Source organism: Aspergillus uvarum (genome assembly GCF_003184745.1).
Source record: "Aspergillus uvarum CBS 121591 unplaced genomic scaffold BO82scaffold_2, whole genome shotgun sequence".
Classification (NCBI taxonomy): domain Eukaryota; kingdom Fungi; phylum Ascomycota; class Eurotiomycetes; order Eurotiales; family Aspergillaceae; genus Aspergillus; species Aspergillus uvarum.
The window spans coordinates 797,287-824,079 of NW_020291299.1; the positions used below are offsets into that span (position 1 = coordinate 797,287).

The 26,793-nt window shown below is 49.4% G+C and overlaps 11 protein-coding genes across 11 annotated transcripts in view; 7 read left to right on the forward strand and 4 right to left on the reverse strand.

The window, feature by feature from the left end:
* The window catches only part of BO82DRAFT_272059 (general transcription factor IIH subunit TFB6 family), a gene marked incomplete at both ends in the record, with an annotated part of 1,289 nt that extends 380 nt beyond the window's left edge, over positions 1 to 909 (forward strand). The window contains 2 exons of the mRNA XM_025631011.1: positions 128 to 223; positions 353 to 909. Coding sequence (XP_025497140.1) covers positions 128 to 223; positions 353 to 909 — 653 coding nt within the window. The remainder of the gene's footprint in view (positions 1 to 127; positions 224 to 352) is intronic.
* Positions 910 to 5,772: 4,863 nt separating this feature from the next.
* BO82DRAFT_54661 (uncharacterized protein) lies at positions 5,773 to 6,355 on the forward strand. The gene has a single exon (XM_025641321.1). The coding sequence runs from the start codon at positions 5,873 to 5,875 to the stop codon at positions 6,215 to 6,217; it is 345 nt and encodes a 114-aa protein (XP_025497141.1). The 5' UTR covers positions 5,773 to 5,872; the 3' UTR covers positions 6,218 to 6,355.
* Positions 6,356 to 6,899: 544 nt separating this feature from the next.
* BO82DRAFT_54638 (RNA-binding protein) lies at positions 6,900 to 8,872 on the forward strand. The gene is made up of 6 exons (XM_025641320.1): positions 6,900 to 7,041; positions 7,151 to 7,404; positions 7,462 to 7,566; positions 7,618 to 7,764; positions 7,823 to 8,558; positions 8,625 to 8,872. The coding sequence occupies exons 2-6, from the start codon at positions 7,199 to 7,201 to the stop codon at positions 8,625 to 8,627; spliced, it is 1,197 nt and encodes a 398-aa protein (XP_025497142.1). The 5' UTR covers positions 6,900 to 7,041; positions 7,151 to 7,198; the 3' UTR covers positions 8,628 to 8,872.
* Positions 8,873 to 9,735, reverse strand: BO82DRAFT_54634 (uncharacterized protein). The gene has a single exon (XM_025641319.1). It carries the CDS (start codon positions 9,624 to 9,626, stop codon positions 9,117 to 9,119), a length of 510 nt encoding a protein of 169 aa, XP_025497143.1. The 5' UTR covers positions 9,627 to 9,735; the 3' UTR covers positions 8,873 to 9,116.
* Positions 9,736 to 10,220: 485 nt separating this feature from the next.
* On the forward strand, positions 10,221 to 12,658 carry BO82DRAFT_412855 (uncharacterized protein; the record flags this gene model as incomplete). Its single annotated transcript, XM_025639854.1, has 5 exons — positions 10,221 to 10,317; positions 10,383 to 10,626; positions 10,691 to 10,734; positions 10,886 to 11,089; positions 11,143 to 12,658. The coding sequence occupies 5 exons, from the start codon at positions 10,221 to 10,223 to the stop codon at positions 12,252 to 12,254; spliced, it is 1,701 nt and encodes a 566-aa protein (XP_025497144.1). The 3' UTR covers positions 12,255 to 12,658.
* A 30-nt stretch (positions 12,659 to 12,688) lies between these two features.
* Positions 12,689 to 14,678, forward strand: BO82DRAFT_54735 (uncharacterized protein). Its single transcript, XM_025641324.1, has 3 exons — positions 12,689 to 13,485; positions 13,540 to 14,130; positions 14,197 to 14,678. Exons 1-3 carry the CDS (start codon positions 12,783 to 12,785, stop codon positions 14,523 to 14,525), a joined length of 1,623 nt encoding a protein of 540 aa, XP_025497145.1. The 5' UTR covers positions 12,689 to 12,782; the 3' UTR covers positions 14,526 to 14,678.
* BO82DRAFT_54689 (uncharacterized protein) lies at positions 14,679 to 15,242 on the reverse strand. Its single transcript, XM_025641322.1, has one exon. It carries the CDS (start codon positions 15,120 to 15,122, stop codon positions 14,832 to 14,834), a length of 291 nt encoding a protein of 96 aa, XP_025497146.1. The 5' UTR covers positions 15,123 to 15,242; the 3' UTR covers positions 14,679 to 14,831.
* A 439-nt stretch (positions 15,243 to 15,681) lies between these two features.
* Positions 15,682 to 18,554, reverse strand: somA (putative cAMP-dependent protein kinase pathway protein (Som1)). The gene is made up of 5 exons (XM_025641323.1): positions 17,943 to 18,554; positions 17,735 to 17,886; positions 16,390 to 17,674; positions 16,060 to 16,326; positions 15,682 to 15,988 (listed from the first exon to the last, which is right to left on the reverse strand). Exons 1-5 carry the CDS (start codon positions 18,426 to 18,428, stop codon positions 15,818 to 15,820), a joined length of 2,361 nt encoding a protein of 786 aa, XP_025497147.1. The 5' UTR covers positions 18,429 to 18,554; the 3' UTR covers positions 15,682 to 15,817.
* Positions 18,555 to 20,759: 2,205 nt separating this feature from the next.
* BO82DRAFT_350051 (TRAPP complex core subunit BET3) lies at positions 20,760 to 21,930 on the reverse strand. The gene is made up of 5 exons (XM_025634041.1): positions 21,787 to 21,930; positions 21,713 to 21,721; positions 21,408 to 21,627; positions 21,144 to 21,335; positions 20,760 to 21,086 (listed from the first exon to the last, which is right to left on the reverse strand). Exons 1-5 carry the CDS (start codon positions 21,822 to 21,824, stop codon positions 20,967 to 20,969), a joined length of 579 nt encoding a protein of 192 aa, XP_025497148.1. The 5' UTR covers positions 21,825 to 21,930; the 3' UTR covers positions 20,760 to 20,966.
* A 127-nt stretch (positions 21,931 to 22,057) lies between these two features.
* Positions 22,058 to 23,915, forward strand: BO82DRAFT_380022 (WD40 repeat domain-containing protein). Its single transcript, XM_025637728.1, has 5 exons — positions 22,058 to 22,337; positions 22,399 to 22,444; positions 22,497 to 22,577; positions 22,640 to 23,395; positions 23,466 to 23,915. The coding sequence occupies exons 1-5, from the start codon at positions 22,191 to 22,193 to the stop codon at positions 23,516 to 23,518; spliced, it is 1,083 nt and encodes a 360-aa protein (XP_025497149.1). The 5' UTR covers positions 22,058 to 22,190; the 3' UTR covers positions 23,519 to 23,915.
* Positions 23,916 to 24,993: 1,078 nt separating this feature from the next.
* Positions 24,994 to 26,733, forward strand: BO82DRAFT_350054 (uncharacterized protein). The gene is made up of 2 exons (XM_025634042.1): positions 24,994 to 26,181; positions 26,238 to 26,733. Exons 1-2 carry the CDS (start codon positions 25,342 to 25,344, stop codon positions 26,436 to 26,438), a joined length of 1,041 nt encoding a protein of 346 aa, XP_025497150.1. The 5' UTR covers positions 24,994 to 25,341; the 3' UTR covers positions 26,439 to 26,733.
* The last annotated feature ends 60 nt before the right edge of the window (positions 26,734 to 26,793 follow it).

The following is a 26,793-nucleotide window of genomic DNA, read 5'->3' on the forward strand; positions in this document are numbered from 1 at the left end:
AACAACAACAACAACAACAACAACAACAACAACAACAACAACAACAACAACAACAACAACAACAACAACAACAACAACAACAACAACAACAACAAGAACAGCAATGGCAGCAACAGCCAGCGCATAGCACCGGAGTCCGAGTCGGAAAGGGGTTACGAGAGCTTTAAGGAAGTAGCGAAAGACTTTGAGAGTTTGGTGGATGTTTTGTGGGTTAGTGGGACTCGTATGTCTTTACCTTCCCTTCTTTCTTTCTTTCTTCTGGGTTGCAGCAGCGGAAGAAAGAGTCGTTCTCATATTGGCTGACAGCTGACATGTGCTGCTGCTGTTTGTTTTTTGCGTGGTGTGTTTCTAGCTTCATTACAGATCCCCTACCTGATCTCGTTGGCCGTCCAGGTCAACTCTTATCTACCGGATTATCCATTCGCGGCGAAGGCAACGTTCCGGTTGCTGCGGAAGCTGGACTCGGTCTTTGCGTCGCTCCTTCTGGGGGAGGATGTGGACTCTGGGGCGCCGCTGCCCGGGTTTGAGGCAAGGACTAACGTTGTCTCGATGACGGAGAAGGTGCGTATCAAGAGTATTGCGGAGACCTGTCGGGTTGTGGTTGTGGAGGCGAGGGAGCAGGAGGACCTTGGCGATGATGATGACGGTGGGAGGAATGGGTTTGGGGATAGTAGTGGGAACGATGATGAGGATGATGAGGATGAGTTGATGGATGATGCGTTGGGGATGGATGAGTATCCGATCCCCGGGAGGTGGGAGATGGAAACGGCCAAGGTGTATGAGAAGACGATTCAGTTGCTTGGGGATGAGTTGGGCCAGGCGGATACTGGGGAGTTCTGTGATACTGATATGGCGGCTGGAGAGGGAGGCGGCCAATGCGATGGATTGTTGGATGCCGAGGCAGATTGATTGAGACTTGATGCTTTTCATAGGGTCAGGGTCATCAAGACTTTTTATCTACTCATCAGTGTTTTGGCTTTTAGTGATACCCGGATGACCTGATTGACCAGGCAGATATCAGGATGTGAGCATCTAGCGATGCCTGGATTGTGCTGATTCAATGCAGCAGCAGCACAATAGGGGACTTGGACTTGGCACGCAGGTACAAGCCTGGTCAGCGGAGGATAATAGCTGGAGCTAGAATCTGCTGAACGTGTCGTGTCGAACACGTCCCAGATTTCCCAACCTGACACGATACGTACTCGTGGGTTGTCGTTGTTGGCTGTCGGGGTTCCGATTGCGCTGCATATCAGTACCCTACGGGAATAGTCTACTGGTCATGACCTGCCGGTCCCTGGTACTGCTTGAACTACCGGCATTGAGAATTACGAAACCCTCTTAGATCATATTCAACCCATGGTTTCTGCAATTCCCATTCCAGACAACCGCGATGGAGAATTGAGACAGCGGAGTTCGTGCTGCGAGACAATGAAACAATTTTTTTTTTCTACGAGACTAACTCACTGATTGTCTGGTGAATGGAATCTGGCTACGGAGTACCTCCAATAGCAGTAGGTCCAATACTATCATTTATAAAGATCTGTCTACTCACAGCATTGGCTTAGTCAGTAAATCCGAGCATCTCCCGATGGGGTTTTGGGAGTGGTTGGTTTTGAATTCTCCAGGGAGGGAAGTTATCTGCCCTGCAAGGGATCGACTGCTGACCCAGGCATGATCGTGTAACCCACTTCAAGGGGGAAAGGAAGCACGCACAGCACAGTCGCACCACTCGATTCGGGCTTGGTTGTGCTGCAATACTCGCATGGCAAATCCTCGATCGGGTCAATATGAATGAGGACCGTACCAATAGGATCAGCCTTGCGCGTCTCAATGATTATTGAGTATGTATAAGTAGTATGATGGGGCGTTGGGTGCTTGTCCTCTATGTAGGACAGTACAGTCCGATGCACCCTTGCTCATGCCAGAGTGTGCAGATACAGGGAGATAAGAGAGAATTGAATAGAGAGTAGGATGCATCATGGCAAGTTTGTATGGGCCAGAGGAAAAACTCGCACTCTGCTATCGACTGATCACGTCGCGTCCGTGTCCGTCTTTTTGTAGGAATTTTACCTCTCGTCGGTGAAAGGAGACGGTGAGATTCAGTTCGGGTGCTACATGTATCATGGATTTGGTTGTCAAAATAAGTACGATTATACCTACTTCTTGTGGATGAAACACAGAAGCTAAATATGCCACGGTCATCTAGTTGTCTCGAGACACTTCGTGTTGGAGGGGTGTTAGGTGCAGAGTAAGAGTAAGGTAGGTTACGGTACTATGGATAGTCTACTCCATACACCTTAAAACCAGATTGATTACACACAGCGGTGGCCAATGAGAGCCTCATGGAGGCAGTTTCCACGGTCCGGGCACTGGAGGGTGTGGAGTCTGCCTCATATTACCTAACTACTTGCCTACTGCACACATGAGTATGCTCAGCAGAGTACTTACAATTGATTGATGGACTGTACTCACATCTAGCTAACCGCTCCCCAAAGTAACTGATCTTTTCGAAGCCTCTAGACTCATTTCTGCAACCTCAAATCGAATGTGGCTCAAGTACGATCAGTATTAATCCTTGTTACGAGTATCATTTACATGTATCATCGAATTCACCGATCCTGCTGCATGGACCAACGGACGGCCTCGACTGACCTGTATCTTTCCGGCGGTACTTAGTCATATTCTGCACTAATTCCTCTCTTACTATTAGTGATGATCTTTGTACGAGTATTACCCTACCACGAAATTATTGAGTTTGAAGCTAATCAGCAGTCAATAAAGCACTGGCCTGAGTAGCTAATCCGCTCAGATTCTGGGATCTCGACAAAGAACCATTTGTATCTCGGACAGCGTGCTAGACTCCAGATTCTAGCCTACTAGCCAACGCCCCCGTGCTAGGAACCATCCACAACCACATGGTTTTTGTACTTCTCGAATGCACTTCAGCGGTGACTAACCCTCTCTGAGGGTTTTCGTCATCTGGATTGAGCATTAGCAGCTCTCAAGTCCATGGACCGGAACCGCATTGGTGGGGGCGAGGATTTTTTTTTCGCCCTTTCATTTGCACCCTCCCCCAACCGGGCAGTCCGGGCGCTTTTGCTTCCACTTTTGTCTCTTCTGTTCTTCTTCGTTTCAACATGATCACGATGACCATACGAAGTACCATGTCTTCATCTGTTTCCCTTGGTATATGTATAGGGAATACATTCAAGTGGTTAGTGGGCATCTTCTCCAGCCCCGTCGGCTTCATCCAGGCTTCCGGCTCCCGGGTGTGGACAAGTATGAACTAGCCTAGGGCACAGCTCAGGGCCGATCCCAAGGAACAAATGGTGGGATTTAGGCTGCAAGCGGAAACCGATCTACGAATGACAGAGTACCTCAGGCATCCGCCAGGCCAAGCGGAGAATGGAACAAAACTCATGACGATAAGGGCCCATGGGACGCGAATGGGACCGGGCGAGTCATAGCGCGTTGCCGAAAAAAAAAAAAAAAAAAAGGGAAAAAAAAAAAAAAAAAGAAAAAAAACTATAAAAAATCAAGCAAAACGAATGGAGGAAGAAAAAGACCTCAGCAGTCTCAGCTTGGGTGGGTTATCCACCGAGTATACATCATTCAAGTCAGGTCCTTGCAGGTTCCATACAGCTTTGCTTGGCCATTTGCCCTCACTAATGCCTACCGGTACTCTCTCTTCTTGTGATATGCTGCCAGAAGTATTACTATGTAAGTGCAATCACTTATCTGCTTGCGTGCCCCTTGACTCCTGATGTGCTTCCGAGTCCTCCAGGTCTTGTACAGTACATATGAGTATGCACATATCAAGGGGATCGGACCCAGCCACTGTCTGCTCCCCACCTCTTCTCTCTCGCTCTCTCCTTGCGCTAGGATCATGCTACACACATCGTGAGCAGTGCTCGAGAAGGACTCAAAACGTGATGCAACACCACCCTATATCTGTGAGAGGTGCCAATCGTCATCAAATTCTCGACGGGCTCATCTGCTGCAGCTAATCTTACACAATCGGGGATCATCTCAAGATAACGGGTATTGGCTCCTTCAAGCTATCGTTGTTTCATTTCCTACTTCGCTTAGCGAAAATGCACCGCTCTGAGTTGTCAACGATATACAGGAAAGCAATTGTATCATTCAGCACACTCTCCCTACCACCTGGGGACATGAGACCGGGGGACAAAAATGTCGCGTGCGATAGAAATAAGAATCATGTCAAGTCGCAAGCCCGCAGGATGCAGGCAGTCATCTGGTTGGAGGGCGATTTGGTTGGGCTGGGTCCGATGGTCGACGTAGGTATCCACCACAGCCTCCCAATACCCGTATGTATAGTCCAGGTATGTATGGTCCCTTCAAGAGCCTTGATCTCACCAGTCGAGGGCCCGCAAAGCTTGCCTGGATTCATCAAGACAAAACGGGGGATATTAAAATTTCTTCGATGGAAAATCTGCTGTGAATCAATCATAGCGAGAGACAACAATTCGATACGAGGAGAGCTCCAATTCTCGAATACTCGGAGTGCAGGTTAAATTACATCCACGATAGTGCTTATGTATTGTGCTGTGCAAATTGATGAGCCTCAAACTAAGCACGATTGGAGGTGGAACAAGCTAAAACATACATCCTGTAAGGTTGTACACCCGCATACAAACAAAGTCACTGCATAAAGACACCTAATACTAGTTGTACTGAGTACTGATGTATGTAAGTTAGTACAGTACCTACAGCACTAGACTTATCACTAGATCCTCCTGGGTTGCGGTAAGGCCACACGATCCCACCTGCACGTCGAAATCCAGATCTACACCCACCCAATGCACACTCACAGCTGCTGAACCGGTCATAGGGATGGTTCAACCAGGATTGTCTACCCAACAAAGAAGAGTCAAATGGAGGAGAAGATTTTGGTAGAAAAATGACTATTCCAGTAGTAGTCGGCAAACTTTCATCCCACCCAGCTGGCAGGTAGTCTACAGTAACTTACAGTATACTGCTGCGCCCCTCCTCACTTCTCCTTCCCTTCTGCGGCTGCTTGGTGCTTGGTGCTTGTTGCTTGTTACCCATTGAGTAGTTTGCTTGCAACGGCAACAGCTGCTGCTGCTGCTGCAATTGATGAAATAAGAGCCTGGAGTTGAGTTCGCCTTGCCCTCAGCAGTCAGCACCTATGATTATTCATTCTTAACTTCTAGCCGTTTGTCCTATTTAGGATCCATTGAATGGGAATTTTTTTTGTTGTTGTTGTTGTTGTTATTATTATTATTATTCTTCTTATTACTTTTTATTTTATTTGATTTTTTTTTTCCCTTTTCTTGGACCCAGGTTTGATTTTCCCCAAGAATTAATTAGTTCGTTTGTTCGTCTAACGAGTTTCTCTGCTTCTCCCGTCCTTGGTCTGCCCTAGCAAAGTCGTAGCCTCTTGCCATTCTTCCTCGTTTCCTTTCCCTTTCTTTCCCTTTCTCTCCCCTCCTCCATCGGAACCTCTGAAGAAATATCTTTTCTTCTCTACCCCTCTTCCTTCTTCGTTCCTCTTTCCTCTCTTCTCCCTCCCCTCCCCCCACCCCATTTTTGTCCTCCCTGTTCTCTTCTTGAGTTCTTCCACCTTTCCCTTGTGTGCTTTTCGGAAAACACGGAGTCGGTTTCGCGAATAGTTCTGTGTCTTTTCCATCTCTTAACTATTTCTCTTTGGATTTGCTTCCTATTCTTCTCCACCTCGTCGGAGTTATCTCGATTGTCCAGTTCCTGATTTCTCTGTGACGTCCCTGTCTTCACGCATACTCGCGCCTCGCCAAAGCAACGCATCTCTCGTCTCTAAGCCAATACATACGTTGCGATTTTTTGACATTGTCTGGTAAGTAGTGTATATTCTATGATATTAAATCCTTTTTTTTTTCTTTTTTTTTTGGATCTATTGTTTTTGCCTGTTCTATCCTCTCTTGGCTTGAGTCATCACGTTTTCATTTCCCCCCATCGATGGTGCTTGCGCGGGATACTTCGGCCACACCGGTTATCAAAGTGTCCCTCTACGATCAATATAACATCGAGCGCCCTCAACATGGTTGTCGACGTTACGAGCAACCTGCTCGCGGACATCTGGGGCATAAATTTGGAGGCAGAACCTTTGCGGAGTCTACTTCCTGATGAAGCACCACGCGCCCGCGGCATTAATCGCTACGGTCGCTTGGCCGACGGACTTGAACGGTCGCTCGAATGATTCTGTCTCCGCTGAAGATCGCTACGTCTCCATTGTCGCCATTGACCGGCTTGGTTCGATTATCTCCCAGTTCTGAGTAGCGCAGTGAAGGGAGGATTGGATGGGCCAATTGACACGGTCGCAACCGGGCGCGGATGAACCAGAAATTCGGGATATGTCATCGACGAATGCGGCTATGAACGGGTTGAAAGCTCCAGCTATCTTCACACAATGACCTCGAGCATACTCGCCATTCCGGTTCTTGTCAATTCACACCCTAAATTTCACATTTCCGGCTATTCCGCTGCCATCACCGGGGAGGGAACCTGAGTCTTGGCGCAGGAAGGGAGCGAATTCCCTGTCGGGCTGATCCCTTTCCTGTTACCTATCCTCTTCCATCCTTTCTCGCTTGATCCGCTCGAAACCAAAAAAAAGTCCCCATCGATTCGCCCTACAACAAAGACTTTCTCAATCCCATCGTCTCGTTTTCTGCTGATTCCCTTGTTTACTGGCTTGTCCATGTCTCGCTTTTAACTTGCGTCCTTCTGTTATTTGCATGGTCTTTGTTGTCATTTGATTCATTTCCCTGCTTGGTACACTGCTGTTCACACCAATCCATGAGTTGTTGTGAAAACTCTGTCGCCTTGTCTAGTTCTCTATCCCGCATCGCTAACAAAAGGTCCTTGACTTTCCAGGAAGTGATTTATCTCAATCATTTCCCAAAATTGAACGATCCTACGTCTTACTCCTTGACGACTTGAACGAACCCCTTGTCGCACGGGCCATTTTCGGTATAGAAAAGTTGATTTCGCTTGAGTCCATTCTCCTTCCGCCTGCACTTTAAGGTACGATGATCTTTGCCTCCATCTTACTTGTGGTCGCTCGAAGAGTGCTATTGTTTGAGCTTGAGAATTGGGGTTTCAGTTTACTAACTTTAAACTTGTCACTGCGCAGATACCGTTGCCGCAATTATCGTTACGAAAGTCGAATTTTTACGTCAATATGTCTTTCCAGAACTTTGAATCTTTCCAAAACCAGCACCCTGCTGCTGATGCTGCTGCTGCCGCTCCTGGTGCTCCCGCTACTGCGGATACCACCATGACCGGCCAGGCTGATCCCAGCACTGCTGCTTTCCAGGGACCTGCTCCCGGTGAGCCCAATGCTGCTCCTGTTCCCCAGCAGGCTAATGAGGGCAAGACTACCCTCTGGTATGTCTAGTCAAACTCCGCGAAAGGCATGTCCTCAAACTCACCGAATCGCTTTAGGATGGGCGAACTTGAGCCCTGGATCGATGAGAACTTCGTTCGCAACTTGTGGTTCCAGATGGGTGAGCAGGTCAACGTTAAGATGATCCGGGACAAGTTCTCTGGGTGAGTAATGCATAAATGCTTTTGGATTGAAGGCGATCCTAATGTTGGTAGTAGGAGCAACGCTGGGTACTGCTTCGTCGATTTTGCCTCTCCCGCTGCTGCTGCCAAGGCTCTGTCCCTCAACGGCACCCCCATGCCCAACACCAACCGCCTGTTCAAGCTTAATTGGGCTACCGGTGGTGGTCTCGCTGATCGCAGGTAAGTGCCTTCATCCTTCGACACGATGTGGACACGTCTGGATTAACTTTGCCCCTAGCCGTGATGACCGTGGTCCCGAATACTCCATCTTCGTCGGCGACCTTGGCCCCGAGGTCAACGAATACGTGCTCGTCTCTCTCTTCCAGAGCCGCTTCCCGTCTTGCAAGTCGGCTAAGATTATGACCGATCCCATCAGCGGCATGTCCCGTGGTTATGGCTTCGTCCGCTTCTCCGACGAGAACGACCAGCAGCGTGCCCTGAGCGAGATGCAGGGTGTTTACTGTGGTAACCGCCCCATGCGCATCTCCACCGCCACTCCCAAGAACAAGGGACCTGGCGTTGTTCCTGGTGCCATGGGTATGCCCGCCGGGCCGGGCATGTACCCTCCCATGGGTGCTCCCCCTATGGGCTTCTACGGCGCTCCCCAGCCTATGAACCAGTTCACCGACCCTAACAACACCACTGTTTTCGTCGGTGGTCTGTCTGGCTATGTCACTGAGGATGAGCTCCGCTCTTTCTTCCAGGGATTCGGCGAGATCACCTACGTCAAGATTCCCCCTGGAAAGGGTTGCGGCTTTGTCCAGTTCGTTCAGCGTCACGCCGCTGAGATGGCCATCAACCAGATGCAGGGATACCCCATCGGTAACTCCCGTGTCCGCTTGAGCTGGGGTCGCTCCCAGAACAACTCTGGCCCTGCTGGCAGCCCCTACCGTCCTGCTCCCCCTCCGCCTCCCATGTACCCTTCGATGGGCATGCCCCCCGCACACCAGTACGGCGGCTTTGCTCCTATGAAGGTCAGTTCCCCCCAGTGAGCGGCCCTGGCAGCACTCGGACCTGGGTTTATTGACTCCAATGTCTAGTAAAAGAGCGTTCCTCTTTAGTTTGAAAGAAACAGCAGGAGTTTTGCGTCATTTCACGATGGGTCTCTTTTGTGTGTCATAACCAGTCTGCTATTATTTCTGCGAAAGTTACCCTCTATAGCTCTGGATGAGCATTTCCTCCTGTGCTACGTACTTCATATGCGAGCGCTTTATTTTTCCGTTAGCAGCATTTGAGCTCTGTTTCTATTTCTATCATATCTTATCCTATTTTATCTTGATGTTTCTACTTCTTACCTCCCCCTTCAATTCCCCTCTCATCCAGTTTGTTGTATGCGTTTTGTTCCATTCCAATGCGTCTCTCAACCCCTATCTTACATTGATTATCATGTCTTATGGGCCTCCACAGGTCTTATCCTTATGTGTACGACAGCAATCGGATTTGTTTCATTTGCGCATTGGTTCCCATATACTCCCTGGGCAGGCTTTTTGCGAAAAGTTTATCTGAGATTCCCCTTTCATGAAGCAATCCAATCAAGTGTCTCGTTCTGAGGATGTCGCGCTGTGCTTTCTGATCAATTTGGGGGCTTGTATAACATTATCCCGTCGCGGCAATGTCGCCATCTGCTCCTTCAATTCTGTTTCCCATGGAACATACCGCTTTCGATACATGCTTCGATGCTTTCTCTCGCGCGCGACGGTGTCATAAACGAATATCTTTGATCTGTGTCGTCGTCCCCTCTCTTGACTGTCTTCGCAAAGCGTTATGACTTGGCATTCGGAGTGATGGGCTTTAATGGCTTTGCCTGCTTCTTGGTCTAATCTGTAGTCGCCATGGGGAAAATGGGGAGGTCTGGCGGATGGGGCCTGGCCTTGGGGCACTGAACTTGCTTTGTTGTAATATGGTTTCGTTTTTTTTTTTTTTTTTTTTTTCTTGTTGACTTTTTGCGATGCGGATGATTCCCCTTTCGCCTGACAGGATTCTGGTCCTGGCCTTCTGCTGCTGATGTCGTTCTTGCCATTATAGCTGTTGTTACCTGCCATGTCGAAGTCGCGATATGTTGGCTCGCGGGGGCTGAACTCAATCCCCTATGTAGTATAGTATATGGAACGCGATACGTATAGATGCCTGTCTACCTGGTACCAATTAAGCATCGATTGAGTTGACCTCCCATAGAATTGCCAGAAAGTGTCTGATCAAGGCAGGTGCTGCTCCTGCTCCCTGCTCCTGCTTCTTCTGCTTCTCCTGCTTCTGCGTGCCCACTATCATTGTCTATTGTCCATTGTCCAATGCTTATTGTTCCATCTATCTCCAGCTTATCTGTCCTACCGACCTTGCCTCCTCCGCCTCCTCCTCCCGCCTTCCTTCCTTGGTCTATTGCTTTCTCTTTCTCTTTCTCTTTCTCTTTACTCCCCTTCTGTCTCTGCAGCTCCACTCTGTCATCTCGTTTTATACTTGCTCTTCATCTCAATCGCAGGCCTGCTCTTGGGTCTTCCTCAATAAAGCCACCGGTTGAGGAGGGTCTTTATACTTGACATATCTTACTATCCGTCGATTCTTCCTTGCTCAGTTTTGTCCATCCCCTCGTCCCTCACCCCTCCCCCCGAATAGAGATACCCACGACAAGAAGTTTCAATATGCGCTACGAAAATTGGGATGTGCTTATCTTCCCTGAAACTTCCAAGGTGCCTCTCCAGGAATTCAAGACGCAATGTTTTGTCACCAAGGACAAAGGTCAGTAGTGCTGAAGAAGTTTGCGGTCAGATGCATGTGTGCGTTCTTTGCTAAAATCCGTGCAGAATCTCCCTACCTGCACAGCCCAGCCCTTATTAACCCAGCCTCATGCTCCATAACACATGGCAATCTGGGACAGTTGCCGGTTTTGACTACGTTCATCCCAAGCTTGCGCCAAAATACTCCTTTTCGGGTGTCCATTCATAGCTGGGATAGGCCTGTGCCTAGCCGGTTCATGGAAAGTCTTCTTCAGCCAGATGATACATTGCTCTTCGAAGTCCGCGTCTTCATCGACGGGCTTTGCGTGTCGTAAGCAGTCTTCAGTCACCTGCAGGCTCCTTTGTTCGAAGCCGTGCTTGCTAATAGATTGTAGCGGTAGTGTGCTTACTCAGAGATCCCCTTGGCCTCATGTTCTCGGTAAGTCTTGGATGTCCTCGAGCCGTACGTGACATGCAAGCAGAGCTGACTGAGATGACGCTGCCGGCTTAGATCTGAGTTCCTGTGCGTTTCAGAAGTCCCTTCTAGCCCTCTGCTGTTTGAGTGAGCGTCCTGACTTGATTTGGCCCAGATGTCGATAAAAGCGGCAACCAAGATCGTCTCCGTTTCCCTACGTTCCACCATGAAATCCTGAAGCAGCCGCATTGGGATGCTGGTGAACTCTACGGCAGGATCAGGGTAGTAATTGCTGAAGGGTTTTCGCGGCCGCACCGGTCGCCCCCCTTCGAACGTGTGAAAGAAGTCATCGCATTTGCTTTCCAGCATGCTCCTATCCGTCAGTTGTGCTATGAATCGCTTTAGCGTACAAGCCTTACTGACAAGAACTAGAGATTCTTGAATACTCCGAAATTGCCTGGCCGAATCCCTCTATGTGGACGCGTGAGCCCCGGCTGTTCAAGTACAACTCTAGGTGTGCTATAAGCGATATGAAAGAACCTGAAGACAGCCACACGCACTCACCTTCCAGGCATGAGGGTCGACAGATATTGGCCACTAGAAGCCAGACCAGCAACCAATCTGGGTGCAGCTCTTGGACTTACCGCAATTATCAGCGGCAGGTGCCCCAATGGCAAGGCCAACCAGGCGAGTCCAGATGGCTGCCTCAAGAACAATTCGTAACCGATCCCTTCATTGACCCCTGCGTGCTCGACTTGGCTGCACGCCACCGAGGAGCTAGAGCGTCCCGGGAAGATGTGCCTATGCCAGACTATACGTCCAATTCCAGTAGTAGTCGCGCCATTTCAAGCATGACGGGAATCAGTTATGAACACAGCAAGCATCCTAGTATCGTTACCCCTATCGACGAGGAGTCGTACACTCAGTTGTTAGAAGCGCTGAGTCCTGCGCCCCTCAACTGTGGCACGTACGCGCCGACAAATACACCTTCGACTGCGTTGCCCACGGGGACTAAGCTTTCGGCGGCGGCGGCGAGAGCTCGATCTGCGTCTTATTCAAAGAGCACAGGACGAGCATCCGAAATGAGAGAGACATCGGTGCCCGAGACCAGTGAAATGACGGCTCCAAGCACGAAGACAAACCCGGCTGCTGACGCTGCAGCAACAGGCAAGGTGCATGCCAGTCCCAGCACGCATGTCAAGAGTCGCAAGGAAGGTCTATCTTACGAGAACAAAGAGAATGAAATTTCGGCGGAGACATCCGGAAAAGACAGTGGCAAAGCTCGCCAGACACCGGTAAGACCTACAGTACGTACCAGCGGAATTGGGGGTACTCCATCCGATCCCAAGGCGGATCTATCGGCCGGCTCTGCTGGTGGCAGCGAGGATCTTCACGAATCCAGACAGGTGCCCATCTTGCTGTCTCCCGCTAAAGACTTATCTAAGGGTGGACATCTGGTTTATCATGCAAACCTTGATGGCTCACTTGAGACGAGACCGTCGCTTGCTGCCGGCACGGCCTTGGATGTGGCAGAGTTCGATTAGTCTTATCGGTACATTACTACTAGGCACAGCCTCTTTCATATGTTTCATTGTCGGATGATCGTTTCACCTTGAACTCTACCTTCTGTGTTACTTTACGCGTGATTCATGCTCCGTTTCCATCAACAGGCGTGCAGGTACAGTACATGGAACTGATGCTGGGTTGCTGGGCACTGGACTGATACTGGACATTCGTTGATCATACCTATATATCTATCCCTATCGAAAGAGTCTGTCAGGCGTCGGAGGCAAAATTAACATGGTTAGCATGCATGTGTATCGAGAAATTGCATTGCAATGTCAATTCAACGAAACAAATTCTCACATGGGTTGGTTTCTTTCCCAATGGGAAGGTGTGCCCTTCACTTGCCCTTTCCTCTCTTCTCCCTCTGCCTTCTTGATTCTCTCTACTCACGTCCCATTTTACTTGTTGCTTTCTTCGCCTCCCCTTTCTCTCCCTTGAAAACTGAACTCCATTTCCTTCAGTTACTTGTCATCAGCCCTTTCATAAACTCTCAAATTTAGCTGACCATGGACAAACAGCACCTCCTCCCACACCAGGTTTTAGCAGCATCCTCCACTTCGAGTACATCCTTCACAGATGTAACATCACAGTACCAGTACAGCTCGCCTCCGGGGTTTGCACATTGGGCTTATGATTCATCGCCATATTGGAAACTCATTGATCCGGCGTCTACTTCAGCAGAGAGCCAGAACCCGCTTCCACCACCTACACCTCATGTATTCCCAACGCCACGTCTCATACAACCCCACATTGTGCCTTCCTTTGCCCCCTTGAATCTAAAACACGAACCAGGCCACAATATCTGGAACGAAGAAGAGCCTCAAGAGCGCAAGCCAGCGGTTGTTGTCGTCGAAGCGTGGAACATGAAGGATTCACCCGCGAGGATTTCACGTTTGGCAGATGTAGAATTAGATTTCCTGGAAGATGATGTGATTCTCTTTTGCTTTGGTGTTCTCACGACTCAGGCACTGCTCCTTCCGCGTTTCCAGTTCAATATTTCGAAAAGTCGTCGCTGGGGTGTCAAGCTCACCATGTATGGGTACACTATCATCAAGTCAGCCATCTATGATACTCAGAAAGAAGCCAAGTCCGATATCTGCCGTGCTGCATTGAAGAAGCTGCAGCCTGAATTTTCGGATTGGAATTTGCCCGATGATTTTGACAACCTTGAATCGTCGGTCGATTGGGATTGGGTTGATCTCCTCCAAGGCAAGACACTCTGTCACCACATGATTTAGGCCCATCTGACCAGCTTCATGGCAGAGTTTTGTGCTCACAACGGCTTTGAATCGCCCCGCTACACTAGAGTCATGCACGAGAACGAGTTTTATCATAAGGTTCAGGTCCACCGTACGACCTACACTGGCAGAGCTGGGACCTATGCTGAAGATCAACACTCACAAAGATCATGCGCCTTGTTGGCTCTGCAGCATCTATACATCGATGGCTCTGAAGCAAGTAGTAATCTTGCGGGCACGCTTGCTCTAGAGGGGATGGATACTAGGCTGCTCGCCTTGGTTCCGAGGGACCCTCTCCAGACGCGGACCTACATATGGGGAAGTTCCCACCATGCGAAAGCCTCTCGCAAGAAGCCGCGTGGACGCACCGAGCAGTCCCATCAGAGAAAACGACAAGCTGAACATGAGCTCTCAGCTGGGTTCCCTAACGAGGTTGATGGCAACAGCAAGCGCCCAAAAAGCGTCCCTCGAAACTCGAATATGTTGCCACTTCAACACTCCAGGTTGGCGTCAATTGAAGTACCTGTCAAGAAAGACGAAAAGAGGTGGGCAGTAACGCCCCGTCAAGTCCAGTTGCAGATACGTGGTCTGGGTTCGTCTACTGAAAGATTGCAAAGTAAATCTAACGTGCTTGCTCTTGTGTTTGTTGGCCAGGCTGCTAACGATATACTTTTACGTAAAGAGGTCTGCGATCTCCTCCGTTTGGAATACCCCGAGATCCGAGTTGATAGACAGGACGGGCGCTTGATCGACACGCTCGGAGAATATACTGCAGGCGCTTACTTCAAGAGTGACCCATTCCTGCGGCGCGCCGGCGCCATCGGCCCCGTGACCGGTCTGCAGGACAACAGATCACTGGCCGAACAAGCCTGTGCCGAAGAGGTGGTCAAGTACCTGATACAGATGGTCGCAGAGGATGAAGAGCTTGAGATCAACGTCGCGAAACAGCGTCAGAGTGTCGAACAGTGGAAAGCCAAGAATGAAGGGTTTCTGATGCATGATCACCAGTAGTAGTGCGTTTTTGTTGCTGAAACCAGCTGTCGGTTACCCAACCCTGAATCAATGCCAGATGCAAAAAGTGCTCACGGGGAGACATTGTTTCCTGTGCATCGTCTGTTTGTTTCCGAGGGATATGTCAATTCCGGTGTCATCGCGGGTTGTACGATGGCGGGTTTGTTTCCAGGAGTGGGGGAAAAGGACTGGATGTGTCTGGGTCCGAATGCAGTAGAAGTGTTCTCCATGTGGATGGCTCCAGCTGCGCTGATGGAGACTTGACTATTTTACTGAATATGTGAGTCATGAAACAGCGGCGATGACCTATTGTAACATGGAATTGCTATGATCACTTTTACCATGCCCTGGCAAGACAAGAAAGTTCACTGGATGGGCCTGGTTTGCAGTAGGCCGGCTGAAGCGCACCAGATCTCTTGTGAGAGAAGGCGGGCGAGCAGGTATTCCAGCACAACATAAATAGAGAATCGCATATAGGCAGGAGGGCAAGCAAATATTGCAACGCAGATCTCGGCTGGAATTGAGTACGATGTAAAACTGGAGTGAAGCAGAAAGAAAAAGGCTAAGAGAAGACGTCAATCCTCTTCCTCGATTCATAAAACCATTCCCGTAAGAAGAGCCAAAGTAGCAACTAGAACCTCATTGATAACGCCAAATTCAAAAAAAAAAAAAAAGAAAGAAAGAAGATAGCAAGTAAGACAAAGGGAAAAAAAAAGAAAAAAGGGAAGATAGAATGATCGAAACAAGTAGAACCTGTTTGTAGAGAAGAATGGAAAGGAGGGAGGGGACTTGGAGAAGGAGAGAAGAAAAAGGCCAGCCAAGGACGTACATATTGTGATGGGGATCCCGAGTATTAAGGTAGGAGTGGATAAGGGGTCTGCATGGCTAACGCTAGAGAAACATCACACCCGAAGGTGGCCTCAAGGGGGGAGAATTGATAAAAGGGACAAAATTAATCAAATAATAATAGTAGAAGAAATAGAAGGAATTTCAGAACAAAAGCCACACAAAAACGCGTAGAGCATAGAGAGAGCGGCTTGTATGCAAGCTATCTCCTCCGGAGCCAGTTTTCAAGCACCTCGTTGTCGGCAGAGCAAAGGAAGGAATATGCAGAGCGGATACGCCAACGCCTTGTCAGTAAAGCACGTATCCAAATCATGTCAACAGTGAGAGACGGTTAGTGACGGCAGCAAGGAAGAAAATAGAGCAGAAGCACAGCACATGTCGAAGTTTATGGAAATGTACAAAGCAAGGGTATATGAGTTAAGAACTGAAGAACCGTCGGATCACATTCATAGGCCATCCCCGGCACCGGTCTCAACACCGTCGGTAGGATACGATATATTGGGATCAAATCCAAACCCAGCCGTATCGGCATCGGTGTTGAGGAATGTGTCGAAGTCAAAGTTCTCGAGAATGTCTGGGTTCTCTAGAGCGCTGAAATCGAGGTTGAACACCTGTGGCTATGGCAGTCAGCATACAGTTTCTCGTTTACAGCAATCCATGTGGGAATCCCAGGATTTGGATGACATACATCAGGAACACCAAGCTCGCCGAATTGCTGACTCTGATCGGGTGGGGGCTGCACGAGCGGCTGAGGTGCGGGGGCAGACGTAGGCTGCTGAGGAGCACCAGTCGTAACATTGGCACCCGCCTTGTTGAACGAGGCTGGATGCTGAGGGGTGATTGGGGTGGATGGAGTTGGAGTGGGCGGGTGTTCGGCTTCGGAGGATGGTGTGGCAGCCGCGTTTGCCGAGGCTGCGGCCGCTGCGGCAGCAGTTGTTGCTTTCTTCGAAGGCCGCTGCGATCTCAATTAGTAACATGGACGAAGCCACGAATGCGCAATTTGCCCATGAATACATACCTTCCGAGTGTCCTTAGTCTCCTTCTTTTTAGGGGCAGGCTTGTTCGCCTGCTGCGGCGTCGGTGGGGCGGCTGCGGCCGTCTGGGGGGAGGGTGGCTGAGTGCGGCCAGTGTTGGCGGCTGCAGGAGGAGCCTGGGGAGGTGGCATCGCGTTCCTCTCCTGTGGAGTTCCGGTCGACTGAGGTTGGGTTGCAGGCGATTGTTGCGGAGCCATGGGTTGCTGGGCACCCTGCTGGGGTTGCCAATTTCCACTGGGTACCCGGTTTCCGGCGCCAGTGGGGATGGGTTGACCCATCTGAGGGGCGCTAAACGCTGGGTTGGAGCTGGGGGGTCGCATACCATTGGGGCCGGCCATACCATCGGGCATACCCTTCACAAAGAACTGGCCGGCCATTTCAGGAGGGATCTGATTACCGAAGTTCATGGAAGCGGGAGAACCACGACCCTGGGCCATAGCGTCGCCGGCACTCGGGGAGCCGGGGAGACCGGTTTGGGGCATTTTCGGCGTGCCCCGTTTCATTTGATCGTTGGGATTTGGCGACGTGCCCGCCCTGCTGCCTTGGGGAGAAGTGCCTGGTTGCAGGCCCGGCTGCCCAGGCAGCGGGGGCTGGCCGTCAGGACGGGCCATGCTATCCTGCTCTTGGCGAGCCATCATCAGACGCCGCTTATTCTGCTGTTCAAGCAGCATAAGTTGCATCTGATAATCTTGAAGAGCGTGGTTTCCGGGCTGACCGCCAGGTGTCTGCATCCCGTTCCGGACCTGGGCCATTTGACCATTCGCGCCATAGTAGTCGCCGTTGATGGGATACACCTGGCCATCTGGCATGGACACCATATCCGTCTGGTTTTGCATGACACCGGGGTTCATCATACCATTCGGCATACCCTGGTTATTCATTGCTGAGCGTGAGTGATGAATGGCCAAGTTCTGAGCATATACCTGGATAGATTTCTGCTGCGCAGCAGGTCCTGACTGCGGGAAAGCCTGGAATTGATTGGGGTTCATCGCCCGGTTGAGTCCATTCTGCATCAAGAGAGCGGTCTGAGGGTTCGGTTGGCCTGGCATGCCCTGGACTTGAGCGCGTCCGTTGGGAGCTAATTGCTGGCCATTCATGAGGCCACCTTCAAGACGGGGCCGCTTCGAGGGAGACGGGGCGTTTTCTGCGGACGAGGGGGATTGCGGTCGGTGGCCGTTCATATCCATGTCGGAGTGCTCTCGAGTCATTTGCATCATTTGAAGTTGTTGATGTTGATTTTTTTGAAGCTGTTGCAATTGTTGTTGGGTTCTATGTAACAAATCAGTATATCACCTGCAACCTGCAGGAAATGCAGAAGAATGAGCATACAGGCCTGGAGTATTGTTCTGCAGAGCGGTCTTTTGAAGAGGTTGGGGAACCATGCCGTTGCGTCGAATGTTCATTTGTCCCATCTGGCCAGGCATCAGCGGCTGCTGCCGTAAAAGTTGATTTTGGTGTTGCTCTCTGAGGCGCATAATGTTCTACAAAGCCCCAGTTAGACTCCAAGGTATATTGCGATCTTGCGAATGATACATACCTGGGTATGATTGAGGTATTGTCGCACATCAGCACTGTTCCCCTTCTTGCGCTGGGCCCAAAAGAACTCCCAGAAGAGGCTGAACCATTCGAGAAGGAAAGACGACTGCTGACCTTCGCTCGAGATGTGAGGGCGAGGTAGATCATCGGGTATCTTCTTATCCCCATCCTTTCCATCGGTCATCATTGCATCTCCATCGACCCCATTCACATCACCATCGCGACGATGGCCGGGGCTCGTCTTGATAGGGGGTTCGGTATTGAGTTTTACAGATTCATCCTTCACGAGAGCTCTGGCGCACTCATAGTAACCGCGTTTCAGAAAGTAGTCGTAGATAAAAGTGTTGAGGTTGCCGACCGTGCTCTCAGGGATAGTGTGGATGTTTGCATCGTTGCGAGGGGCCACAGAACCGTTGTTGATCATTGGAACACCTCCCACAGGACCGCCCGCACCAGGGTTCATCCCAGCCACGTTCATTTGGTTCATGGTGGCACACGAAGGGGTAAGCCACCCTCACCGGACGATTATTGGTATCGAATATTTCCAACGCGCATCCACCGTCTCACGGCAAAATGGTTCACCACAAGCAGAAAGAGGAGACGCGCGGATACCCAGGCGATGGGGGAGATGTTAGATCACAGCTGCTTTCGGCCCGATATCGAGATAGTTGAAAGTACTATAATCAGACGCGAAATCGCCTATCTGACTCGATGTGGCGCGGAAGGACAACGCAGTCGCGATGATTTTCGGTTCAAGACCAGCGTGTCTCACCCGGGAGCGAATGGAACAAGTATGTACGAAAGAATCTGTCGCTGACCGACACAAAAAAAGATGGATCGTCAAAGGGAGCAGTGTCGGGAGAGATGGAAAGGCAACACAGAGACAAGAGTATTATGTTCGTACAAAGACCCAGCCGCTCGAGAATGCGCGGTGAATCAGCTAAGATGAGAGATGGGGGCGGCGACAGGCGACACGAGTAGGCAAAGGACGGGACAACGTATAGGAGCGAGAAGACGGCCCAGGAGGCGTCTCAAAAGGCAAGGACAAGTACCACCACCTGGAAAGCCAGAAGAGGCGGAGGAGAAGGAGGACTTCAAGAGGGGCTAAGAGTAAATCACCAGAGCCCCTGCAGAAAAAGGGAATGGGGTGGGTGGGTGTGTGGGAGGGAGAAAGTGGAAAGAGACGGAGAGATCCGGCAGATTCGAGGAAAAGGTGGAGGGAGAGGGGGGGGCGCGTGGGAGAGGAGGGAGGAGGAGGAGGGAGGAGAGGCGAAGGTTAGGACAAGGTGTAGCGGTGGATCTGAGGTGTTCTCTGGTGGGTGGGAGGACGTGGATATCAGGCGCGGTGCCTGGAGTTGCTGGGCTGTTCAATCACTGCCGGCTGGGCGTGAATCGCTTGTTCGGAACGGAAGAATTTGACCGGAACGCCGCAGGAGGGCTGGGAGATGCTGTTGGCTGGGCGTATATTTCAGCATGCACGTCCACATATGGCGGCAACACAACCACCCCAGGAAAGAATAGAAGCAAAGGGAAAAAAATATTGATGATGATGATGCTGATGATGATGGTGAAAGTGATAATAATGATGACAACAGGAACAAAGAGGCAAACCGTTGAACTATGACAAACTAAACTTACCAGCACCAGTAAAGGACCAGAAAAATCAAAAGACAAAAGAGAGGAGAGTTGAGTAGGGGAAGGAAGAAGGGAAAGGGACGGAAGGTGGAGAGCCAAGTCTTTTTTCCAGAGGCAAGAAAACAGAAGACCGATCGGGTCAAAGTGATGTATCTAGACAATTGATGAGAGCTGGTTAGCTTCTGAAAGTCAAGTACACACAGAACATAGATTTGTGAGCAGCAAAAAAATAGAAAAAAAAATATCTATATATATAGATATACATATGTGTCTAAAAAAAACGCGCATGCTGTATGATCACCACTCTTCGTTTGGAATCAACAAAGACCACCAGATCAGACAGACGCTGAGTCTAAAAAGGATGGATCGGTACTGACCAGAATGACGATGGGAAGGGAATTGATCTATCCCGCGCGACACAAATCACCTATCGATGGCGAATATAGTCGGGGCCAAGATTGAGACTGCTGTTGGATGCAACAGTACTGGTACATGCCTATCAATTGAATTAACAATTCAGCAGATCCAGTTAAGCCATTACTCGTAGTGAATGCCAACAAGTATGAAACTTTGCAAGCACTTTAAATGTCAAATGCTCTAAGCTTCTACATTTTAAGTTGCTCTATCTATCGATAAAGTCGCAGTCCTCCAGGACTGGGACCCTGCGTAATTCTTAGCACAGTCAAGGGAAGTTGTCCGCTGCCTATTGGGGCTTAGTGCATCACGTGGCTCCCGGCCACATCTCCCCATGTCATCGTCCCATCGAATTTCACATCTCAGCCTTAAATATGTACTGTACATACAAAGCATAGAGCTCATGGTGTTTGAAGGATTTTTATCATTATCATCTTTAGATACTTATTTCCCTCGCAGCTATTTCATAGTAGTGGTGGTGATAATGATAATAATAAAGGAAAGTGTTAGATGAATTCATGCCGCTTCAATCTATGCAAATGTCCAAAGTGTCAGATAACTATGAGTAGTACTCCGTACTGTACAATTAGGGCAGAGTGATCTTCACCGACCCAAATCAACCCAATCTACGATCTGATCCTGGACTATTCTTTCATGCAATTGTCTATTGCACGTTCTTCATTTTTGATTACAAAGTCGCTCCTTCGAATTCGATAACTGCCGTCAGGGTTTGATCATTTCACACTTGTCCCTTATCCCTTGCCCCTTGTGCAGCCCTCATGGCCCCACTCTATAAGTATATGAATGTACATGCATCGCATATAGAACGTTTACTTTACTTGTAGCTCCATCAATCATAAAAAACAGGTGATCTCAATCAACCGTTGCAGCTGCAGATTAAGATGATGTAAAACCTGCAAACACCGGACGCCTCAACCAATAATACTTAATTTATGCAACACACTCCCCGCCGCGTTTATTCCTCCTCAGGTGGCATCTCATCTTCAATGTACCTCACAAGTGAAACGCGCATCTCCGTGGTGTCATCTCCTCGCAGTACATCGCTTACAAAATGCGCCTCGATCTGCATTTGTACCTGTTGATGGAATTAGTAGCCGCGTGAGAGTATTTGGCTGGATCAGAAGTTTATTACCATCTCTAAAGCCCCCCGTAGAACACCGCACAGTATATTTGAGAACCAGAGCTCATCTTGCGCTCGCCCGTCGTCTGGTAGTTCAACAAAGTCTGCAAGCGGGTTTTCATCAAATACCAACGAGAATTGATTGTTGTCACTTGTCCAATTCGTTACAGTGGGGGCGATATTGAGGAATATCCGAAATCCGACCTGTCACACATCCAAGAAGTCAGCTCATTGATCCCAAGTTGCCCGAGCGAGATTTGAAGTAACAAGCGCTACCTTAGAAATCATGTCTGCCGTCTCCCGGAAATTGGCACACCGGCCTACATTCGATTTCGCAAGAAAATCCTCAATGAGGCGCATTCCGATGTTGTAGCCCATCTTTTCCAACTGCTTGTTGACCTCCTGATAGTTTCCGTCATAGTCCTGACACAGCTGTGCGACAATCGTTCCATATGTCAACGTGACCAGCTCCGCATTGACTTTGTCGACTCTTGTTCTAACGAAGCGAGGTGGTGAGTCCCTGTGTCCCTTCACTGGAGAACCTGCCCCAGGACACCAAAATTCTTGCGCCGCTCACTTACTTCCATACTCTAACACAATAGTAGTCATGTTAGTGGATGTGCAGATCATGAGGTGGTACTGAGGCCTTGCTCACTCTTCGCCAATCCTGGATGCTTTGGTAGTTGATGACATGATGGGCGCTGAGGTCTATCAAGGATTGAGGGCAAAAATTCAAGAGAACAGGATATCCGATCTCAGCTGCTTGGGTAGCCGGCCGAATGTTGACAATGAACTCCTCTCCCCACTTGATCTGGGGACCGAGGCGGAGCTTCACCGCCTAGTGGACGATCCGCGGGCGGCTATCGCGGCTAATGTCTCACAGCATTGCGATGCTCGGGAGAAAGACCAGGTACTCACTCAGCGCTCTCTTACCCCCCATAACCTTACAAGTCTAGCCCAGCACATTTTTGAATCCCTATCTCAACAGTTCTCGGTGTCTTTCCGCGCCTGTCGACTATCACGTGTTTCTCTTCTGTTGGCGAACCAGCTCATGACAAAATGATGTCCGGCGAGAAGCGACCTGCTCAAGAGGCCTTCGGGTCTTCCAACCAGCTAGTCGTCAAGCGAAAGAAGTCCGATGCTAGTATCGATAACAGTGCAGCTGTGGTCAAGGGTTCTTCGCAAAATGGGGCTCTCGTGCAAGCAGTAGGTCACTGAATAGCTTGAAAATTTTTACCTGGAGTGTCTGTTCTGATCCCGATAACAGGTTCCCCGCACCAGCGGGCTCCAGGCCCCAATCATGGAATTAACAGGTAGGCTTGCGCGGAGGGTAGGCAATTTCTTGTCGGTTAACATATATGACAGGTCATTCTGGCGAGGTTTTCTCTGTACGATTCGATCCAACGGGTCAGCACATTGCTTCAGGATCGATGGACAGATCAATCTGTGAGCAACCCACTCCGCTTTTTTCGACTTCAAAAACCAGACGCTAACGTCGGGACAAATAGTGCTTTGGAATACTTATGGAGAATGTGAGAATTATGGCGTGCTGTCGGGTCATCGGGGCGCTATTCGTGATCTTCAATGGTCCCGAGACTCCAAGACGATATTCTCCGCATCGACAGACATGACGCTTGCCAGCTGGGATCTAGAAACGGGACAAAGGATTCGACGACACGTGGGTCATGAAGATTATATCAATTGTCTTGATATCAGCAAAAGAGGCCAGGAGTTACTGGTCAGCGCTAGCAATGATGGCAGCATAGGCATCTGGGATCCTCGGCAGAAAGACGCTATCGATTGTCTGGAAACCGAGCTTCCTATCACTTCGGTGGCCCTCTCCGAGGCTGGAAATGAGATATTCAGTGGTGGTATCGACAACGCCATTCATGCGTGGGATCTTCGAAAGAAAAGTATTGTATATTCCTTAACAGGACACACGCATACCATCACCTCGCTCGAACTATCGCCAGATTCGCAAACGCTTCTCTCCAACTCTTTTGACTCTACTGTACGGACATGGGACGTTCGGCCTTTTGCACCAACCAATCGACACATTCGAACTTTCGACGGCGCCCCAGTTGGTCTGGAAGAGAATTTGATTCGGGCCAGTTGGGACCCGACGGGTGAGAAGATCGCCACCGGAAGCGGTGACCGAAGTGTCGTCGTGTGGAACTCGAAGAGCGGGAAACTTTTATACAAATTACCAGGACATAAGGGAACTGTTAATGATGTTCGGTTCTCACCAAACAACGAGCCCATCAGTAAGTCATTGGCTGTGGAGTCCTTTTCTGTCCTTTGCTTGATTGTTCTGGACTGACTCATTCTCAATAGTTGTGTCCGGGTCATCTGATCGGACTCTTCTGCTCGGCGAACTTGGCAAGTGAACTTGTCTTCGGGGCTATATCAGACATCTAGCGACGCAATCAACGCCACGATACCGCATAAGAAGCAACTGGAATATACGACGCTCGTCATATCAAGCTAAACCTCCCGGAGGTTCGTATAGCTCTGGGTCATGATGATCACAGCAGCACGACCAAGCGAGGCCTGGGCCATTCTAGGCAAGGAGAGTTACTTGAATAATCAAGGACGAGAATTGAAGCGCGCATGATAGGAAAATGCTACAAGTAGATCTCCCACTGAGTTGCCTCAATCTACGTAATCATCAGCGGGACACCACACCACAAAGCATTTTTGTCCGATTCTGTAGTTGTATAGCTCCTCCATTTGGTGTACTGTACATATATCTCATGCAGGCTGAGCAGCCAAACAATTCATTATATGGTACCCAATATCAACCATGACATCATTGGAGAGTGAGAGTACTAGGATCAGCTGTGTTTACCATGTGTTGTTGGTTCTGAAGTGTGGCCGTAGACCCTAGCGGCAAACGTGGATCATCCAGGGGTAAATGCTTCATGGCAGATTGCCTAGAAAAAAGTATGAATATAACTTGGAAAGCAACAAAACCAAGGGATCAATTGAGCAGCAGGTTTGTGAGTCAAAAACTAATACTAATTATAGATAATCGGCACTGGTACTGAAGTAAAGCTGTAGGTTATTTGTTAGTCAATTGTCAATCGTTGCTAACACCGCCAACGCGACCAGCGAATTGAGCTACTCCATTACACTGAGTGGCTCCAAAATTAGTATTAGTTTAGTCGTCTAGTTACTACTTATGGAAACAACTGGAGACCACTGGGCAGGCCGCGGCTTGCTGTTCCTTCCCCCTGCTCAACATACGCCGCATTCTCTCTCTGTCTCTCCCTACCAAGTCTCTTTCTTTCTGTCTCTCGGTCTTTCGGTTTCTCTCGCCTACGTTCTGCTATTTCTCCTTCTTCCTTCTCTTTGACCCAATCTTTTATTTCATATCTAGTATGATGAGATGATCATCTCTCCCTCTTTCCCGACTTACATATCCTGCCCCTCGCTAACTTACCCAAACTGACTTCTTATCGATCAGACCATCTCCTTTCTCTCTTCAGTCAACATCTATCATTTCGTCATTCCCTGTGCACATATCACATATCCTTGTTCATTACCTTCGTCTCAGGATACTCGCTCTCACTTGCTCACTGCCTTTTTACCAATTAGCTGCAGCTACTATAATATTCATTTTCTTCGCTATCAAGTCCGGTTTTCCATTACCGAGTATAGCCACTGATCTAACCTTCACACAGCCTGGACCGAAAGCTTAGCCTGCTGCTGCTATTGACTTGATTCAAACATCTTTGCCTGTGTTACTTCGCGCATTGGATACCGATCCTCTGGTTGCTGGACAGCTCTCGTTTCGCGGTCGGGAATCCCGTATGCTGCTTCCCTGTGCCCCTCAGTCAACTTGGGCTGAATCATCATGAACTTATAACGCCGAATTCAACCTACTTACCTATTCTCGTCGCTAAACACCGAATCTGCCTGGGATTTCCGGTTTTGCTCCATTTAAGTCGATCTTCGCAGGAAGTTTCCGTCACGGTGTACGCTCTTCAAAGCTTGTTTGTGTGTTGCTGAACGGATGCGGAAGTGGCCTCGGATTCATACATACTTCCATCCACAAACAAACCGCATTGCGACTCGAGGGTCTGTCGCCTGAGTCCTCTCTCCTCTGGATATTAAATCCAATTCTATCTCGACGTCTTCTCTGATTCTTCATCTCTTTCTCGCTGGGGCCAGACCAGATGTCAGTCATTGACCGTTAAAGGTTCTCAATATGGAATCGGTTCGGCTGTCTCATCCAGAATCGACACATTCCAACTTAAACTCCGGCATGCTGCCCAACTCAGCATGGTCTGACAACACTCGCAGATCGGATCATCAAGCCCACATCACTTCGCCTCTTGGCCAACGTATCACATTAAGGACAAATGACCGTCGCCGAGATGATGAGCAACAACTCCTTGGTGATGATCGCACTCCAGACCAGGGACCTCGCCTACGCGAAGGTCATGTATCGTTATTCAACAATTCCGGAAGTGCTCCTGCATCAGTATATGCGCCACAGCGGACACACGTTCCTATCGAAATGCAGTTAACTACAGAACGGGATGGCCATGAGTCGCAAGCTGAAATGGGCCTGTGCAGAGAGTCACAAGATCTGGCGTTGGCAGACAACACTGGCAGTCCCAACTGTGGCAGGCGCTCATGTACCTCGATCTTTGCAGAGAGGAAGGTTCGCAGGCGGCTTATCACATTGACTGCGTCTGGAGTGTTCCTCCTTGCAGTCGTCGCTGTATACCTTGCATTCGCTGCTTCGCGCACTACTCTAGGCCGGGAGCTTCAAATTCTTTTGATCTTCATGATACTGATAATTGGCATCGTTTTCTGCCATGCATTAACTCGTTTTCTCATGGCAATAGTACCAAGACCTGATTCTGGGATCGCTACAAACCGCATACCAAGCAGGGCAGGACCCTCTGGTTATGCACAACCGTCACATCCCATCCACGTCGTTCTGGCGGCGGATGAGGATGCTATGACTGAAAGCCGTGACGCTGCTCGGGAAAAGATAACTGCACCTCCTCCAGCGTATGGTCTTTGGAGAGGCAGCGTGGTAAGTTTTCAGATGAGTATGGTCCCACTAGTTTGCGCCAGCTGATCTTCTCATAGCGCTTGAACCCTGACTTGTTGTATTGGCAACGTGTGAATAAAAAATCCCCGTTACCAAAAGTCGACGAACGCGGTCCTAGCAACAAGTCTCAAACACCCCGGCCGCCTAGTTATATCTCCGATAATGGGATCGACTACGTTATTGAAGCACAGCCACGATCCTTCATGCAACGGCATGCTCCAGAGGAATCAGGCCGCTAACATTGATATTCTCGACTCCCTCTTGTTCTGCTCTACGCCCGCTCGGTGCGGCTGTCTTGGATAGAAATCCTGCCTTGCAGGAATTCAAGCCTCCGTAGCCATATTCTTTCCGTTTATCCGACATATACCCCCAACATATGCACCACTTCATATCTGCCAGTTTTATCTTGTCTTATCGATCTTTTGGTTGTCTGGGTTCAAGCGGGAGTTTTAGTGGCATGACAGCAGCAGCATTGAATAAGCGCCATCATATATTGAATTTAGGTCCTTGACATTGGAGTTTTTTAAGAATCAGAATTAAGCTCAGAAAGTCATCACTGTAACTTTGCTATCGGTCTGTCTCTGATAATAGCAA

Bases quoted from the DNA above. Each gene is read 5' to 3' on its own strand.
- BO82DRAFT_54661 (XM_025641321.1), top strand. From the start codon at position 5,873: ATGATATTAAATCCTTTTTTTTTTCTTTTTTTTTTGGATCTATTGTTT.
- BO82DRAFT_54638 (XM_025641320.1), top strand. From the start codon at position 7,199: ATGTCTTTCCAGAACTTTGAATCTTTCCAAAACCAGCACCCTGCTGCT. The intron at 7,567-7,617 runs GTGAGTAATGCA...TAATGTTGGTAG, and splicing joins ATCCGGGACAAGTTCTCTGG to TAGGAGCAACGCTGGGTACT. The intron at 7,765-7,822 runs GTAAGTGCCTTC...CTTTGCCCCTAG, and splicing joins GGTGGTCTCGCTGATCGCAG to CCGTGATGACCGTGGTCCCG.
- BO82DRAFT_54634 (XM_025641319.1), bottom strand. From the start codon at position 9,626: ATGGCAGGTAACAACAGCTATAATGGCAAGAACGACATCAGCAGCAGA.
- BO82DRAFT_54735 (XM_025641324.1), top strand. From the start codon at position 12,783: ATGGACAAACAGCACCTCCTCCCACACCAGGTTTTAGCAGCATCCTCC. The intron at 13,486-13,539 runs GCAAGACACTCT...GCTTCATGGCAG, and splicing joins TTGGGTTGATCTCCTCCAAG to AGTTTTGTGCTCACAACGGC. The intron at 14,131-14,196 runs GTAAATCTAACG...TTTTACGTAAAG, and splicing joins GTCTACTGAAAGATTGCAAA to AGGTCTGCGATCTCCTCCGT.
- BO82DRAFT_54689 (XM_025641322.1), bottom strand. From the start codon at position 15,122: ATGAATCGAGGAAGAGGATTGACGTCTTCTCTTAGCCTTTTTCTTTCT.
- somA (XM_025641323.1), bottom strand. From the start codon at position 18,428: ATGAACCAAATGAACGTGGCTGGGATGAACCCTGGTGCGGGCGGTCCT. The intron at 17,887-17,942 runs GTATGTATCATT...GGGGCTTTGTAG, and splicing joins AATACCTCAATCATACCCAG to AACATTATGCGCCTCAGAGA. The intron at 16,327-16,389 runs GTATGTATTCAT...TTGAGATCGCAG, and splicing joins AGACTAAGGACACTCGGAAG to CGGCCTTCGAAGAAAGCAAC.
- BO82DRAFT_350051 (XM_025634041.1), bottom strand. From the start codon at position 21,824: ATGTCATCAACTACCAAAGCATCCAGGATTGGCGAAGA. The intron at 21,336-21,407 runs GTAGCGCTTGTT...GATGTGTGACAG, and splicing joins CGGCAGACATGATTTCTAAG to GTCGGATTTCGGATATTCCT. The intron at 21,087-21,143 runs GTAATAAACTTC...TTCCATCAACAG, and splicing joins TACGGGGGGCTTTAGAGATG to GTACAAATGCAGATCGAGGC.
- BO82DRAFT_380022 (XM_025637728.1), top strand. From the start codon at position 22,191: ATGATGTCCGGCGAGAAGCGACCTGCTCAAGAGGCCTTCGGGTCTTCC. The intron at 22,445-22,496 runs GTAGGCTTGCGC...CATATATGACAG, and splicing joins CCCAATCATGGAATTAACAG to GTCATTCTGGCGAGGTTTTC. The intron at 23,396-23,465 runs GTAAGTCATTGG...CATTCTCAATAG, and splicing joins ACCAAACAACGAGCCCATCA to TTGTGTCCGGGTCATCTGAT.
- BO82DRAFT_350054 (XM_025634042.1), top strand. From the start codon at position 25,342: ATGGAATCGGTTCGGCTGTCTCATCCAGAATCGACACATTCCAACTTA. The intron at 26,182-26,237 runs GTAAGTTTTCAG...ATCTTCTCATAG, and splicing joins GTCTTTGGAGAGGCAGCGTG to CGCTTGAACCCTGACTTGTT.